This window comes from Parambassis ranga, chromosome 2 (assembly GCF_900634625.1).
Source record: "Parambassis ranga chromosome 2, fParRan2.1, whole genome shotgun sequence".
NCBI classification, from domain to species: domain Eukaryota; kingdom Metazoa; phylum Chordata; class Actinopteri; family Ambassidae; genus Parambassis; species Parambassis ranga.
Window position 1 is genome coordinate 6251361 of NC_041023.1, and position 15720 is coordinate 6267080.

Below are 15720 nucleotides of genomic sequence, written 5' to 3' on the forward strand. Positions count from 1 at the left end.
ATATACGAAGGGAATATGGCGCCACCAAGCGTCCCGGAAGACATGTAGCGTCATCTACTGACAGGAAAACAATTTACTGTAGTGCACTAGAAAAAAAATATAATAAAATAATATGTTTTTGCGATTATTGGTTAATTGACAACAGGTTTATTATATTTATTATTATTATTATTATTATATACTATTTAATGTTTTTGCGGTACAGTAACTAAGCTGTCAAATAAATGTTTTCTTCAAAAAATATGTTGTGTATTTTTACCTAATTTTATAGTGAACTGTTCACTTTGTGAAAACAATTGTCAAGGATTCTGAAATCAACACATGCTGAACTTTAATGAATCGTTTAATTATTTTTAATATATAAAAATATGTGTATCTGTCATTGATCAGCGATAACATCAGTCATGACAAACTTAAAAAGAAATAGTCTAAACATTAACAAAAAGGTTCACTCCCATTTCACTAATGATAAGTGTAACCCAGCACAGTAATGTAGTGCAGGATGGTACATCTCATATAACAAAACAACACTACAATATTGTTTTGTACTTCATTTTAAATAACAAATCGGTATTGACACAGCCTGAGAAACACAGATAAATGAGTACATTTTGGTTTGCAATGTCATTTATGATGAATTTTCCTAAATAGTACACTTGTGTGCTATTGTGTGGCTGATATTATGGCAGGCAAGTCCATGGTTAACCTTAAAGTGTATATGTAAGGCCAAATGGTGACAAACCACCAGAGATGAAACGTCATTCAACATGAATGATACCTGATTAAAAGCACAATACCCAAGTGCTGTAAAAAAAAGAGCTGATGTATACAGGAATGGAATCTGTGTCTGCAAATTGCTCGTTACATAATCAATAATAAAACACAGTGTTATTTTTTTATAACAGCAAGTCAGTGTTACATTTTAAATGGGCCACACAAGCTGTTTCCATGATGACATACTGTAGTTTTTCACATGAATAATAAGTATATATTATATATTAATATATAATAACTCACTCTTTATGTCTAAACCACAGTGCAAACACAATCCAAAGATTTTGTGTTTTAAAATCCTACAAAACACTTCCCTCAGGTGTAACACAAACACAACAATTCTGCTGATGGAATAGAGGGTTTCAAGTACTGCTTTCATAAATAACATCACAACTCTTCTAATGTGTAACATTTCCCCATTGTCATCCAAACTGCAGTTGCATCATTACAAAATTCACATGTGCTCCTAATGAAAACAAGCTCAAAGGAGCAACTGACAAGAGTCACATCCAAGTGAGCCTCTTCTTTTTCCTAACACTGCTCAATAGTTATTGGTCTATCATGTTATTTGCATCGTCATGTACTTCATAAACGGAGATGCCATGTGTATTAAACACCATGGAAAAATTAACAAGACAACAGAGTGAACTGCGTACAATGCAAAATAAGATCAGTTTGGCACATTTTGGCTACAAGTTTTACTGGACTATATGTTATAAAGTCAGTCATCAGGGGATTTTCTGTCCTAAATGTGATTTTTTTAAAACATTTGACTTGCATTCTCTGAATCAATGGTACAGCTGACTGAACTGTTTCAGTTTGAAAGTGAACCAAAGATCCTCTGTGTTTCTGCACATTCTCCCCAGAATCATGAATTCCTGTACTGCTACTAGGAGCTCTGCTTTAGGCAATACAAAAAAATGCAAAACAAAGCACAGATGGCTTCAACGGATTACATACATAAAATATTTTGAGCATCTTTTAACTTAACATTAATGCGTACAAAAAGTGATACACTCACATACAGTTCCCAGTAATACATCATAGTGCAATAACCCTGGTGTCATTAAGAACCACATTGGACAGTTAGGGGTTAACAATTGTCTGTCTGCGTTCCTCCTCCTCCTTCTCCTCTTCTGGTTTAATGTGCCTTGCAGCCTCCACAGACTAGCTCTACGCCTAACTTTACACTTATGTAATAAGGTCCGCCCTCAGCCTTTACTCTAGCTGGCACGCTGAGCCAACTCCATGTGATAGCAAGGTCAGCTAAGGCCAGCTAAGGTGAGTCAGTTGTAGTAATGACATTGCTTGAAGACACCGAACTGTCCTGCGTAGCTGGGCTGCCAGGCAAGGAGGGTGGAGAAATTTCAAGTTGCTTTTTTGTCTTGCTACAAAAATGGGATGGCCTGATTAAAGTGCTGATCCGCTCTGTAAACGTTTGTCCAGCTGCTTTGAGTGGTTCTTCCTCTGGTGTTTTCTGTCTTTTGGGTGATCCAGGTAGACCGATGGAAATGGAAACTGTGTTAAGCGGGGTCGCAGCATGGCAGCTCCCGTGTTTTCCATGTTGATGGTGACTATGCTTAACAGTGTGGTCAGAGTCTGACCAGCTCAGTTTTCTCTTCTGCAATGGAAAGTAAAACCAGTTAAGCAATCAAACGTGCAAGAAGCCAGAGCATGTGTTTGTGTGTGTACGCATGTGAGTGAGGGAGGTGGGGGATGCCTGTCACTCAGTGCTGCATAACCCTTGTATCATTTACTGAATATCTTTCAGCCTGTAATAAACAAGCTCTGCATTTATTTTTATTTTTTTTATGTAGTTATACCTTCAATACTGTACCTTCCTCACATTCAGATTGCATTGGCAATATATTACATTGAGTTCTGTGAGATTTGCCAGGTGCAAAGTGGACCTGACTCTCCTGCATCTCCTTCCACATTCATCATCATTTTCACACTTCATTTCTCTCTGTCGACCAAGGCTTCATAGTTTCCCTGCCTTTCTGGCCAAAAACCTGCACAGGTTTTAACATGTCTGCTGAAGCCTGGACTTGTTTCTTGGTTGCAACCTTCCACACACTTATGTGTTGATTTCACTGCACAAACCCCAGCACCCTAGCTGAACAAGGCTGTATCTTACAAAAGATAAGATATGATAAGACAAGCCAAGACTTTATTGATCTCCAGAAGGAAATCAGGTACAGTGTCCAGGTGTGCAGATGATAATATATGCTAATAGATAATATCTATAAGACGCTTACCTTGACTGGCATGTGGAGCTGATTTTGGTGCCAATGCGGTGCAAGTTTCGGAGTGATGCTCTGGTTTGTTGTGACTGTGGACTTCAGTGTCAGCTGAGGGAACCACATTTTCAGCAGCATCTCTATCTGCAGCAGATTTTGAAGATATCTCTCCCTGCAGAAGCAAGCCTTAATATTAGTGACAATAACATTACACACATGTTTACTTCGATAACACTGGGCCTGCTTCTGTACTTAAGAGGCTCTTACCCCATTTCAGGCTTTTGTAGAATTCCAAGAATTCTCTGCAGTCTGTCTATGGCAACACTCTGCTGGAAACTGGTTAACCCTGTTAATATATAATCCAAATGTCACAGTTTATTTATAGGACAGGATGATAATTAATAATGATAAAAATGTTAATTATTGTTTAGCTACAAACCTCTGTCAAACCGCCCAGACTTTAGTCCATGTAGAAGCCCAAGCAAGGGATGGACAAACCTGTTCAAATCTGCACACTGAAAAAATAAAGACAAAAACAAATTATATAACTTAGCATGCCATCAAGATGTAGCTTAATACACCAACAAAATGTAGCTATCAATTTAAGGGTGCTAACTTTCTGAGCAAAGGCCAGGTCCCCGGGTGTCACTGATGATGATGATCTCAGTGTGGGAGCTCCAGGTGTAAATGCTGACTCGGGACATTTAGTTTTGTTAGGGCGATGTTCAGATTGATCCCGATCCGGATGCGGTGGGAAATCAAGGCAATTTCCAGAGTGTGTGATTCCTTCATCGCCTAAGATGGACTTTCGCACTCTGCTCTCTACCTCTCCCTCGGAGAAGACGTCTGCTTCATCCTCAGTGTGCTCGCTCTCACTGAGGAGAAAGCTGGAGTTGGAGGGTAGCGAGTCATAAGATGGCCATTTAGAAGAATTGCCCAATGAATTCATCTGCGGATAAAATAGGAAGACATTACTTAATGAACATTAGACATTTTCCAGTGTTTTGCTGTCATTATATAATCTGTTGACATCTACCACACAAGTACAAAGTGATACAGTCACAATACTCTTAATATGAGAGGACATTCTGTTCAACTCAAATATGTCACGCTCACATCTCATCTCACAGTCATCAGTGTGTACAAAATAAAGGTTATTCAAACCACAATCTCGATATTGAGTAAAAGAATACACGTGTTAGAATTTGGGAGCTGCTGCCAGATATCAGGGCGTACCGTACAAAGCCAATGATCAACTCTTAATAGGTTATCACTCTGAATGAAAGTACACGAAGGACCAGCACCTGACGCAATGCTCATCGCTGCAGTGAGTCACTAAATCACTAAAAAAAAAAAAAAAAGGGGGTGTGTGTTTACACACTTCTGCATTTGAGGAGGTTTTGATTGTGATAAGAATATGGAGACTGTGTAAAATGGATCATTTTCTGATAACGGCTGTGTTGACTGTTTGCTAGTTTTCTATAGTTATAAAAGTAATAAGTGGCTTGGTAGTTAGCTAGCAAGCTAACTATACCAGTAAACATACATTAAAGCAAAACTCGTGTCAGCTATGTCACAAAACTGGAAAATTTGACAGGCTGTATAAGTGTTTATGTACAATACAATTTTTAAAATGCAGAAAGGGCTTTTGAAAACAAGTACGTACCTTCTATAAAGAGTAGAAATGGATTCCCAAACAGCGGGACGTTAAGTCTTCGTAAACGAGGAAAACACTTTCCGGATCAACAAAGGAAACTTGGACAAAGCTGGCAGCTGTGCGTCTCGAAGCTCGTCTTGAAGCTCGTCTCGCTCTCGGTCCCTCCTTCGGCTCCCCTGTCTTCTGCTAACCTCCGCTCGTGTTTCGTGTTGATCAGCCTGAACAAAAAGTCCCGACACAGCGCAACTGACGCTACACGTGCTTGAACAGGTACGGAGCTGTGATTGGCTGAATGGAAGTTCAAACGACCCTCATTGGCTCAGACGCTCAGCCAATCGAGGGCGACGGCTGCGCCGGTTGGCTGGTGCATGCGTAGATCCGACCGCACCTCCTCGCAGCAGCACGTGTGGGTGGTGTGGCTGCTGGAGAGCCAGAGGAACAACACGCGGCAGCGAGCATCTGTTTAATCTGTTTTTTTCTTTTTTTTGGTGTGTAAATTGGGACACATTTGTCCTGCTTTAATACATATAATGGGACAAAACCTTTAAAAAAATAACAGTGTAACTACAGGCCAGGCTGCTAATAATTGTTTTTGTTTATGAGTATGTTCCTGCTATTTTTAATGTGATGGGAAAACACCAACGTGACTTGACAAAACACCTTTTTGATCATTATGAATAAGTAAAAGCAGCAGATGCAGAAGTTAAAACTCAAACAAAACGTGAAAAAAGACATAAAGATGGAGGGTGGATGAAATAGAAGAAACAACACAGCTTTGCCTTCTAAAATCTAATCAAATATCTTTAAAATCAATCCAAGAAGCTGTATTTTTCTTCATTTTGTTTTACAGTTATGTTATAACAAGTAAGATAAACACGGCCATCATAAGCCGAATAAAGCCAGAGAGAGTCAGAGAGGCTTTGAAGGCAGTCTTACATAATAAGATATATGGTGGAGGAGTGAATCACTTCTTGTCACATGCAAAATAAGATGATACCTGTGGGGAGATGTGGTAACTAGCTTAATAAGACACTAAAAAAAGTTATTTAAAAATGTACACAGAGAACTGAAAGCGTGACATGAGCCAAGGTGCTGCCAGCAAGCAGAAGATAAAACAATTTTAGTTTAAACCATAGTGACGAACTGTCAACAGAATGCTTTAATCACACACCGTACTCTGCAAACCATATTTTTTTTATAGCACGAGATGCCGTTTTAATGAAACTGGGCGTGTTTGTTAAGTTTGCATAAGGACAACTGGTTCCAGATTTTTTTTTTTTTTTGATTGCAACACAGATACAGTAACCATGTGAAACAAAGTGGCCAGTACAAACAGCTGATAAAGAGACCGTATAAACAAAAGTGGAAGGGCTCCTCTTTAGACAGCTGAAGGCCATGTGATTATAAAGATGCATGTGCTTTACATGCACATGTCGGAGGCTGCCGGACTGTTTTAACTGTCAGAATTTGGCTATGGAAATTATATGCAAATGTTCTTTTTGACATTGTGACAAGGTTAAAGACAACAATAGCATCCAGTGGTGATTCTCTGCACATTATTTGAGTCATTACCAGCTTGCATCACCTGAATTCCTGATGATGATGAGCTAAAGCCTGTGTATTAGGACTGAGTACTGACATGTTGGCACTTTTGTCCCGTCTACAGTCGATACGTATCAGCGGTAAGGCTGGTGGCCGTGTGTGTATGTTGGGAGGGGGCCAACAAAAACATTTGCACATTTCACAATATTACTACACAGTGACACTGATGGCAGAGCCTATATCACACAGAGTTCAACTGAAAACTGTCAGATTACAGTGTGTATAACTAATAATAAAAATGATCAGATTTGTTAATCTTATGTAGCAGAGTGCAGATGTTTGGGGATAATATGCCAACAACAGTGTTCTCTAGTTTTTTCAGGTACATTTTCAGCATTACACCACAAATATTACTCACATACACTGTACTGGATGCAGGAGATAGTATAAAACCTTTTTTCGGTGTATGAAATATAGGTCATATATCTATAACGCAGCTTGTGTCAGTCTTTAAGATGCCACCTACCACCTGAGGTCACAGGACAGGATATCAACATGACCTAGTTACCTCTCAGACAAGTGAGTGTGGTGGGAAAATGTTGAATTTTCCCTGTGTGAAGGAAAGCAAGAGGAAGTGCACACATTAAAGCCCCCTGTGGTGGAACCTCGGAGTCTGACAGATGTGCACAACTGTGATGTGTCAGTGATGGGAGGTTCGTGGGAGGTAGGTATGACACTACTGCACAGTGTGGCATTAAAGTCCAGTGATGATACTGGACAATAATGCCACACTGTGCAGAAGTGACCTTGAAATAATTTATTGCTGAGCCAAGACCCAATTCACACAAACACCACCTCCAGCCTTGTTTGAACTTCCTCCAGTAAATGACGTAAAGGCTTCCGAAGCCTTTGTGTATCCCCCTATGCTGTACCCTATACAGAGCCGTGTTACCCCATACAATGTTGTTTAAATAAATACAATTATACTATGTGTGATTACTTAATTTGAGGGATTCCAAATATAAACCAAAGTGTGCCATTGTGTTGTTGTCCTTCCACTTCGCTCGGCCAGTCTCAACCAGTCCACTGTTAGCATCCTTTTCCAACAAACTTCATTTCTTTTAGCAGCCGAGCCAGGGATCCTCTCTGTTTGTCCTGGAGATGAAATTAATTTTTCTTGCCATCTCCATGTGGTATATACGCTTGCATTTCTCAAAGCTCTTCCGCTGTCGCTCTCGGCAGGGCTTCTCAAAGTAGCGCTTGCGTTTCACTGTTTCATTAATTCCGTCCAGAGTCAGAAACCTGGAGTAAGGAGAGAGAATGTGTGAGTAGCTTGCACTTGGGTTGCATTTAGGGCACTCGGTAAATAGAAACTATTCTGGATTCTAACTGCTTATCATCAATATGTTGAACGAGTAGATTTTTTTTAGAGCTTAAACCGAATTTTTATCAAACATTTGCAAACTACTATCATTTAAAAAACATTAGTAATATTTAATACCAATACAGACAAAACGGTGGTGTAAACACCTTACACCTGATCATGGATAATGCATTATAATAAAAGCAGACATAGTTACACCAAGAGGAAACATTAAACACTTTAACTTATCAAATGATAGCAGGTAGAAAGAACTAGGATATATTTAACATGGCTAATTGTCTCCTTTAGTATGGTGCTGGTGACCCAAACTAAAAGTCATTATGTTACCTCTATATAGAGGGTTTAAAGGTAACACCACATTCGGTGTTCTGGGGATTTATTTGGTATGTAATATGCCAAATAGATCCCCAAAACACCGTATACTCGTCTGTATCAACTGCGCAGCCGCAGCTCTCGCTCTCTCTCCTGACGGAAGGCTAACGTTGACCTTGCTAACGTTAGCTTACCGTTCCCAGGAAAAGAAGGATCCCTGAAATAAAACGATATATTTAAAAGTACAGTTTCAACACGATGTTGACCTGGTTAACGTCTTCAACGCCGCGTCGACTTTGCCGTTTTGGACCATCACCGTCCGCGCAACGAAGGGAAGGTGCCTCGACATGATGCGACCGTTGCGTGTTCAATTGCCATCCGGTTGTAAACTTCGAGCTGCCAAAGGTTCCGGATGCAAAAAGACCTACATAAATCGCCGCTAGAGGACGCTTTACTCAGCCATCCTCGTAAAATACAATTCAGATGGAGAGGGTTATATTATATACACATGCATATATGTTCTGTGTTTCTTTTTATACATGTAAGTAACAGCAGACATTATAATGTCATTTTTTTGTTTTATCAAATAATTACATGCAAACTACTCTCTGTAGAAGTCTGGCAACCACAAATTGTATTCAATATTTAGTTTGTATTTTTGTTTTTAAAACAAACAATTTTTATTTAAATATTTCCATTGTTAGCATTTTTTGATGGGCATTTGCATTACTGGCTTAACATATGAAGTTAACCCCCTGTCTGTATAAATAAATAAACCTGCAGCTTCCCTGCAGAACAAGGAGCCAAACTGGATTAATACAGTCTGTACAAAGGTAGATAGCTTTCAGGGGAATCACAGATTTATGAAGCTACATCTGTTGTCATAGCAGCAGCAGTGTCCAGTGTTATTCTTTCATCAAGGCCATTCTCCTCTTCTTCTTCTCATCCCAGAGCTGCTGTTGTCCTCAGCATGTCTCAGTCTGAGGTCAGCCAGCGGTGAATGCTGGGACTAATTTGCATTCAAAAGTGCTTTTATGTGCCCTTTCTCTGCACGAAATAGGCAATGAAGCTGATTCCCATGTTGCTGTAACTCTATAAGGTACTGTATCTGCGTGGTGCCAGAGGGAGGAATGCTTAGACAACCTGCACAGATAACATCATGACACCTTTTGTTGGGTGAATGCTGTGCATCATGTTTCCAGAGGCTTCCCGTCTGATCTAGACTTGATGAAATATTCTTGGCAGTGAATGTGTAGAGAGACAAAGAAGAAAAAGTATATAACTTTAAGAAATGTACGTTTGTCTTACTGAATGTCCTGTGTTATACATTTAATAAATGTATATAGTTACACTTATTTATATTGAGTAAACTGGCTAAATTCTTAGGGTGACCATGCTGATGTGACCTGGATGCCTGCAGCTGGATGTCTTATCTTATCTTCTGATATCTCATTTCACATTCCACCTTTTTTTAAACCTCAACACGTGCTTTCAGGTTTGAATTTAGTACTTTAAATAAAATATTTAACCCACTCTTACAGCCTTTATCTGTTTATTTGGGCTTTTTATTATTATTATTTTTATTATTTTATTTTTGGACTTCTTGTTGCATAATTGTGTATGTATGTGGCACCACTTTAAAAAAAAAACAATTAACACGTTTCCTTAATATGCTCATCAACATCACAGAGTTTACTGGAAGTGCATTTTCCAGCTGGTATCCAAATCTTTCACCATGCTGACAGAGGTGGAGACTACAGTTGAAAAGTCGAAGAGGGTGGTGGTGGTGGGGGGGGGGGAGTCCCTCCCTGCCACCAGCCTCTGCATTGGCTGGACTAGAATCAGATCCAGGCGAGCTGACAGCCAATGAACGGAGGCGGGGATGAGGGCTGAGAAGACGACTATACCCACCGGTTAACGGAGGAGCACACAGGCAGTTACCGACCGGAGAGTCTGCGCTGGGAACCCGAACACTCAGTAACTCATCTCTGCAAAGTGCTCTGATCGAAATGGAAAATAAAGTAGCAGATTTCTCAGGAAAATGGCAAATGAAGTCTTCAGAAAACTTCGAGGAACTTTTAAAAGCTCTGGGTGAGTAAATAGTTTCTGCACATTTATTCTTTAATTAGTTTGGGCTACTTAAAGCTGCTTCCCTCTTCAGAAACTAGTTTGTTCATATTTGCATAAAAACAATAGCCAATGAAAACTCAAACTTTCATGCCTACCTCTTCCATAAAGAGTTGTGGATAAAAACATTTAAAAGAAATAAAAACATGCAAAAAAAGGAGGATGCATGTCCTTTACCCAGAGCTGTCAGTCAGTAGCATTATCAGCTGGAAATCCACTTGGCTTAGAAGTAAACTGGGTGTGAAGTGTGGCTGTGTGTGGTTAAACTGGTTTCATATGTTCTTGAGAACATGTAGTTAAGCTACATTCAGGCTGTGGACATCCAGGTAGAGGTCTTCTGAGCAGAAGGAGCAGGAGCGAGGGGGTCAGGAGAGGGCCATCCAGTGGCATCCATTAAAAATCTGGAGACAAATAGCCTGTGGAGGAATGTTAGATTAGACTCATCTGAAGCAGGGTCCTCCTCATGCGGTTGTAATTAGACCCAGTGTAAACGGAACTAAGCCTTGACATGGGCCCCAGCAGCCAGCCAGCTTTGAGACTGACTTTCCTTCACTGCCCCCAGGCCTCTTTGACCCAATCTGGGCCTGTGTGTGTGTATGAGCTGAGTCAGATACAGAGGTTGTCTTAATCTTTCTGAAGCCAGTCCAGCTCACATGAATGGATCATCAGGTAGCTTACAGCTATTTTACATCACATATGTACTTGCTGTGCACTGATATAAGCTGCTTATTCCAACCCTAAATCAGTGTATTAGACCATATTTCCCACTTTTTGTTGAAAATCCTGTACCATACTGTACTGTAATCCATGCAAGGATTACTAAATGCCTCCATCAGGTACCCGAGGACCCAGATGGAAATGATAGGGATTCAAATATTTTGTTTAAAAGTTAATTAATTGCATGAAAAAGAAACATGCAAATGATGCAAAGACAAGACAGATGGTACAAAACATGACCTCAAAGCAACACAACCTGATCACTCAAGACCACAGACCACAAAGAGATGCCACATTGACACAGAATGACCACAAACAGACTCATCGAAGCGAAGGACACACAAAGTGACCACAAATGCAATGTTAAAGACCACAATAAGATCCGAGACAAAGCGAACAGACACAAAAGGACCAAAATTATACTGAAAAAAGACCAGAAAGTCCAAAAAGCATCAAGATGAATCCATATGATATAAAGCAAGTTGATGTCTCTGTCATATATTAGGCTACAGAAGAACTAATGGGGATTAACAGCCACCATACCACACTGAATCGTACTTTTTTAGTGAATTATGCCTTTAAAAATGTCACACTTAATGACTGCTTTAACGGGCCATAGCTGTGCTTTTGTATATATCCTGTCCAATTATGTCAAAATCCCATATGCTCTGCATTACTGGCTTCCATTTCCTAAAGCATACCATAAGTTACTGCGGTTTTTTTTTTACGTATTTTATCCACACAGACATGCACAGGCTTGAAACTAAGAACTGAAATCACACTAAACATTGCATTGTGTTATTTTTTTTTAATTAAAGTTGTGTTATTGTGTGGTAATGCAGACTGTTTTGGAAATGTTTAGGCTGCCAAAAAAAAGCCTTCATAAACAAACAGACGTTCACATGTGTTCTGTTTGTCTGTGTGCCCAGGTGTGAATGTGTTTCTGAGGAAGATTGCAGTGGCAGCGGCCTCCAGCCCGGCAGTCGAAATCACCCAGCAGGGAGAGAGCCTGTCCATCAAGACCTCCACCAGCGTCCGCACCACCAACGTCACCTTCACCGTGGGTCAGTCGTTCAATGAGGCCACAGTGGATGGACGTCCCTGCACGGTACACTTCTTCCAACACATTCCTGTGTAATGTCAGTACATGCATACCAAGGTTTGTCCAAGGACAGCACAACTAGCCACAAAAGAAACATATGGAAATAATTTCAGTGCAACTCCAGAGTCTGCTCTGGTGATAATGCAGAGATCTGTTCTTCATTTCTTACATGCTGTGAGTGAGTGATGGAGGACAGGCAGGAAAAAAAATGTTCTGACGTGCAGTAATCAGCGTATACTGAGTTCCAGTTATGACCAAACCCACACTCTGCTGTGTCCAAAGAACTTCAGTGATGTCAGATATTAATACTGTTCTCATGTAAATCCCTGCAGAGTTTTCCTAAGTGGGAAACAGACAGAAAGATCAGCTGCGAACAGACTTTACAGAAAGGAGACGGGCCTAAAACAGCCTGGACCAGAGAGCTGACCAACGACGGAGAGCTGATACTGGTAATTACTGCAGTGTCTTTGCAGCTCACTTGCATTGAAATAGACAAAACATATATTTATATTAAACGTCCTTTGTTGCTGCTTTCTTTCAGACGATGACTGCCGGAGATGTTGTCTGCACCAGAGTCTATGAGAGGGAATGAGGAAGGTTTTTTTCAGTACTGTCACACAATACTTCTGTTTTGTGCCTCATGCATGGTTTACATTTACTCGCCTTGTTTTCTTCTCCTCCTTTGTCCCCCCTCCCAGCGAGTCAGTTTGAAAAACTGTGCAGCCAAACACATTCCTTTGTTTTTGTTTTTTTACAAGCTTTGTTGCAGTGTTTAAATGTCGATAAACTGTTTTATATGAATGTACTGCTGGGTGATTCCTTTCGGTGCCTCCTCCCATTCCCTTGTCGTTTGTCTGCGTATCACTTTACATTACCGTCTACTCTCCTGATTATTCCACACCCTTTGAACCGCTCCATCTTTCCATCTGCAATCCAGTACCTTGTCCTCTGTGTGCTCTCTCTGTCTGCGCTCGATTAGTTTGAAAAACTCTCCAAGACGAATTGCTGTTTTACAAACTGCTGCTTTCAGAGACACTTGGCAAAGACAAGGGGGAAACAGGGAGTGGAAAGGAAAATGGGTGAGCATGGCCATGAGAACATTATTTCATAGCATCAGGAGAGGTTATCCAGCTGTAAGCTCTTACAAAACTGTGCTCACTCTTTCTGTCATCCAGGTACAAAGTGTCAAATGGCTTCCTCTTACTGGGAGATTTCCAGCTGTTGCCTCTCAAAACTCATTTTTTTATCATATGGATGTTAGTAAAATACACAAATAGACTTAAAAGTGGACCATGAGCACCTTCAGGGTAAAAATGATAGATTTAACAGTACCCAGAGTCCCTGATCATCAGCTAAAACCCAACACCAGGGTTCAGTCTGACACCAGCTTCACCTTACTGTTGAAAAATGGACCTTCAGGGTCTCTCAGGCACTTCCTGAGGAGAGCACAGCTACGGTTCACAGGCAGCAATGGTTTTTCCAGGTTTTCAAGCAATGTGCAGACAAGCGCCCCTCTGAAGTGCTTCCCAGTTTATACACGCAGCGCTGAGCAAGCAGCGGGAGGACGAGGCCTCCGCCAGGACGAATGCTCTCAATAACAAGTGTGCGTCTGTGTCAGGAGGGAGCACTCGGATCATTTACTTAAGTAAAAGTCCTGAACATTTGAAGGTAAAACTACAGTATCATCAGAAAAATAATGTACACTAACCCTTTTTCTGTTTTCCTGGCCACAGAAAACAAAGGTCCTCCTCTGTTTGTCCGTCCGTTAGATTTTTAATGCTGCACAGACAAGCCTGCCTACCATGCTAACATACAGTCAGCAATTCATCTACCTATTAGCATGACCAGCAAATGTTCATCTACACTAAACCTGAGTCCTAGTATTGATTGACGAGGCAGGAACAGAGATTAAAAAAAAAGGTTCTTCTGCATAAAAGTGTAAAAATATGTTGGTTTTTCTCTAATTATTGGCGTTTTTGGTGACCATCAGTTTTATCTGCAACTGTGCATTGTAGATTTATATGTTTTTCAAGGAAATTATTAAAGTAATTGGATTGTACTCTAGTGGAAATGTAGAAAAACCAATAAAATGGCACCTTTATAGCATCACACCTAAACCAGAAAAAATGTATTAAGTTACATTGTGCAAACACAGCTGGTGTCTCTATGAAAGAAAGAAAGGGAAAATATTATGTGTGACAAAGTATGTGTGGTTTATCCAACCTCACCCATCATGTATGTGCTTTTATGTCTCACAGCCATAAAGTGTGTTTTCAATGGCCTCAGTGAAACCCGTGTTATTGTGTAAGTGCTCATCCAAACCACAGCACTTTAACTGCACTCAGGAGGAGCTGGAAAGTTCCCTGCTATTTGCTCAATAAGAAAATTGGCACTGTGCACACACTCATCATGCCTGGTTGTGTCTAAATGACCCTTCTGACTAATGGCTGTTAGCCTCATAGGAGCAGTCTAAGCCAGTCCCTCCTTAGCCGGGTCACTTTCCACACACAACTGTTATGCCAGTTCATTCCTCAGGCAGTGATCTCATGGAGCCTTGCATTGCTGGATTGGCTGAGGAATGCTGTGGTTTTAGGACAGGGAGGCACCCGAGTCCGCTGTTTGATTATGGGCCATCTGGACCAATCATGACGGGGCCCATTAGAGGAAATGATGAGTCACGGGGAGTCAGCTGACACACACAGATGCTGTGAGCTGAAGTCATGAAGACAAATGAGGCAAAGCCTGAAGGTTCAGACAGCTAGTGCTCAAGCTTTATTACAAAACTTTTCATTATGTTAAGGTGCAAAATGGATGCTCGTTAGTTGCTATTAATGCAACTTTTGATCTTCGTCACAGAGGCATCCAAACAAAATTAATTCAATTTAGCACTATTGATCTAAAATGTACCTTAGTGGCAGCGACAGGAAAAAAAATACTGTTAGACAATATTGAGAAAGTTCAGCTTAAAACTACAAGCTGCCATCTTGTGCCCTCTTAATCTGGTCCAGACTGACGTGGACTAAATTTGACATAACCTCAGTATACACTTATTTATAAAAAAAAAATGTAAAAAAGTAAATGTAAAGGTGAGTGTGTGCACTGTATGTCTTCCCTGTAACAAAATCACATGATGTGTCCTAACCCATGTGACCCCATGTGACTTGTTGAAACTAGAATGAAAAGAGACCACCGGCTGGATTATAAAGGGGTATTAGGCCATTAATTGTGTGGAGGTACCTTCCTGCTGCAGCTCTGCAGGGTCAAACATGACAAGTGTAAAAAAAAACCTGCAGCTAGAGCAGCTGCTGCAAAAAGCATCCTGCACATCACCAAGCTTCACTCTGAGAAAATCAGATCTTACACATGTGAAGCAAAATAACAGGTTACATGGTGAGAGGATATGAGAATTTTTCCTGAGTAATTAATATGACTAAATAACTAAAACTTAATTTAAATAGTTGAAAGAAATTAAATGAGATATGAGAATGAATGCAACATGGTGCAAGTCCCATTCATATGAAATCAGCAGGGTGCAAGAGTGCCATCTGCTGGAAGAAGAGGGAAATACCGTTTTACAATTAAACCTTCAGTGCAGGGTAAATACATAATAAAAGCTGAGATCATCATCAATTTGAGCAATCTCATTTCTGTGGGCAGGCTCTACACATTGTTAGTGCTTTTACAGCACAATTCACCTGATGTCAATAAAAGCTGGAAATCAGATGCTTGTCACATGATGCTTCACGTTCCCAGTATGCGGCACTGTAAGTATTAGAAAATACTGGCATGTGGGTGAGCCCATAAGGGGCTGCAGCTTTCCGGCTTCTATACACACGGGGCTTTGCCAAGTAGCAATCTCCCTGAT

At 40.5% G+C, this 15720-nt stretch overlaps 3 protein-coding genes across 3 annotated transcripts; 1 reads left to right on the forward strand and 2 right to left on the reverse strand.

The window, feature by feature from the left end:
• Window positions 1-441: 441 nt before the first annotated feature.
• On the reverse strand, window positions 442-4889 carry LOC114432682 (circadian-associated transcriptional repressor-like). The gene is made up of 6 exons (XM_028400855.1): window positions 4681-4889; window positions 3631-3963; window positions 3454-3529; window positions 3282-3360; window positions 3033-3186; window positions 442-2395 (listed from the first exon to the last, which is right to left on the reverse strand). Exons 2-6 carry the CDS (start codon window positions 3961-3963, stop codon window positions 2051-2053), a joined length of 987 nt encoding a protein of 328 aa, XP_028256656.1. The 5' UTR covers window positions 4681-4889; the 3' UTR covers window positions 442-2050.
• Window positions 4890-5807: 918 nt separating this feature from the next.
• LOC114432686 (28S ribosomal protein S21, mitochondrial-like) lies at window positions 5808-8308 on the reverse strand. The gene is made up of 2 exons (XM_028400859.1): window positions 8176-8308; window positions 5808-7515 (listed from the first exon to the last, which is right to left on the reverse strand). Exons 1-2 carry the CDS (start codon window positions 8256-8258, stop codon window positions 7335-7337), a joined length of 264 nt encoding a protein of 87 aa, XP_028256660.1. The 5' UTR covers window positions 8259-8308; the 3' UTR covers window positions 5808-7334.
• Window positions 8309-9771: 1463 nt separating this feature from the next.
• LOC114432684 (cellular retinoic acid-binding protein 2-like) lies at window positions 9772-12660 on the forward strand. The gene is made up of 4 exons (XM_028400857.1): window positions 9772-10000; window positions 11683-11861; window positions 12188-12304; window positions 12397-12660. Exons 1-4 carry the CDS (start codon window positions 9919-9921, stop codon window positions 12445-12447), a joined length of 429 nt encoding a protein of 142 aa, XP_028256658.1. The 5' UTR covers window positions 9772-9918; the 3' UTR covers window positions 12448-12660.
• The last annotated feature ends 3060 nt before the right edge of the window (window positions 12661-15720 follow it).

Coding starts and splice junctions, on each gene's coding strand:
- LOC114432686 (XM_028400859.1), bottom strand. CDS start 8,258: ATGTCGAGGCACCTTCCCTTCGTTGCGCGGACGGTGATGGTCCAAAAC. Junction 7,516..8,175: donor GCGTTGAAGACGTTAACCAG/GTCAACATCGTG, acceptor TCCTTACTCCAG/GTTTCTGACTCTGGACGGAA.
- LOC114432684 (XM_028400857.1), top strand. CDS start 9,919: ATGGAAAATAAAGTAGCAGATTTCTCAGGAAAATGGCAAATGAAGTCT. Junction 10,001..11,682: donor GGAACTTTTAAAAGCTCTGG/GTGAGTAAATAG, acceptor CTGTGTGCCCAG/GTGTGAATGTGTTTCTGAGG. Junction 11,862..12,187: donor TGGATGGACGTCCCTGCACG/GTACACTTCTTC, acceptor AAATCCCTGCAG/AGTTTTCCTAAGTGGGAAAC.
- LOC114432682 (XM_028400855.1), bottom strand. CDS start 3,963: ATGAATTCATTGGGCAATTCTTCTAAATGGCCATCTTATGACTCGCTA. Junction 3,187..3,281: donor CTACAAAAGCCTGAAATGGG/GTAAGAGCCTCT, acceptor TTGCTTCTGCAG/GGAGAGATATCTTCAAAATC. Junction 2,396..3,032: donor AGCTCCACATGCCAGTCAAG/GTAAGCGTCTTA, acceptor TTTCCATTGCAG/AAGAGAAAACTGAGCTGGTC.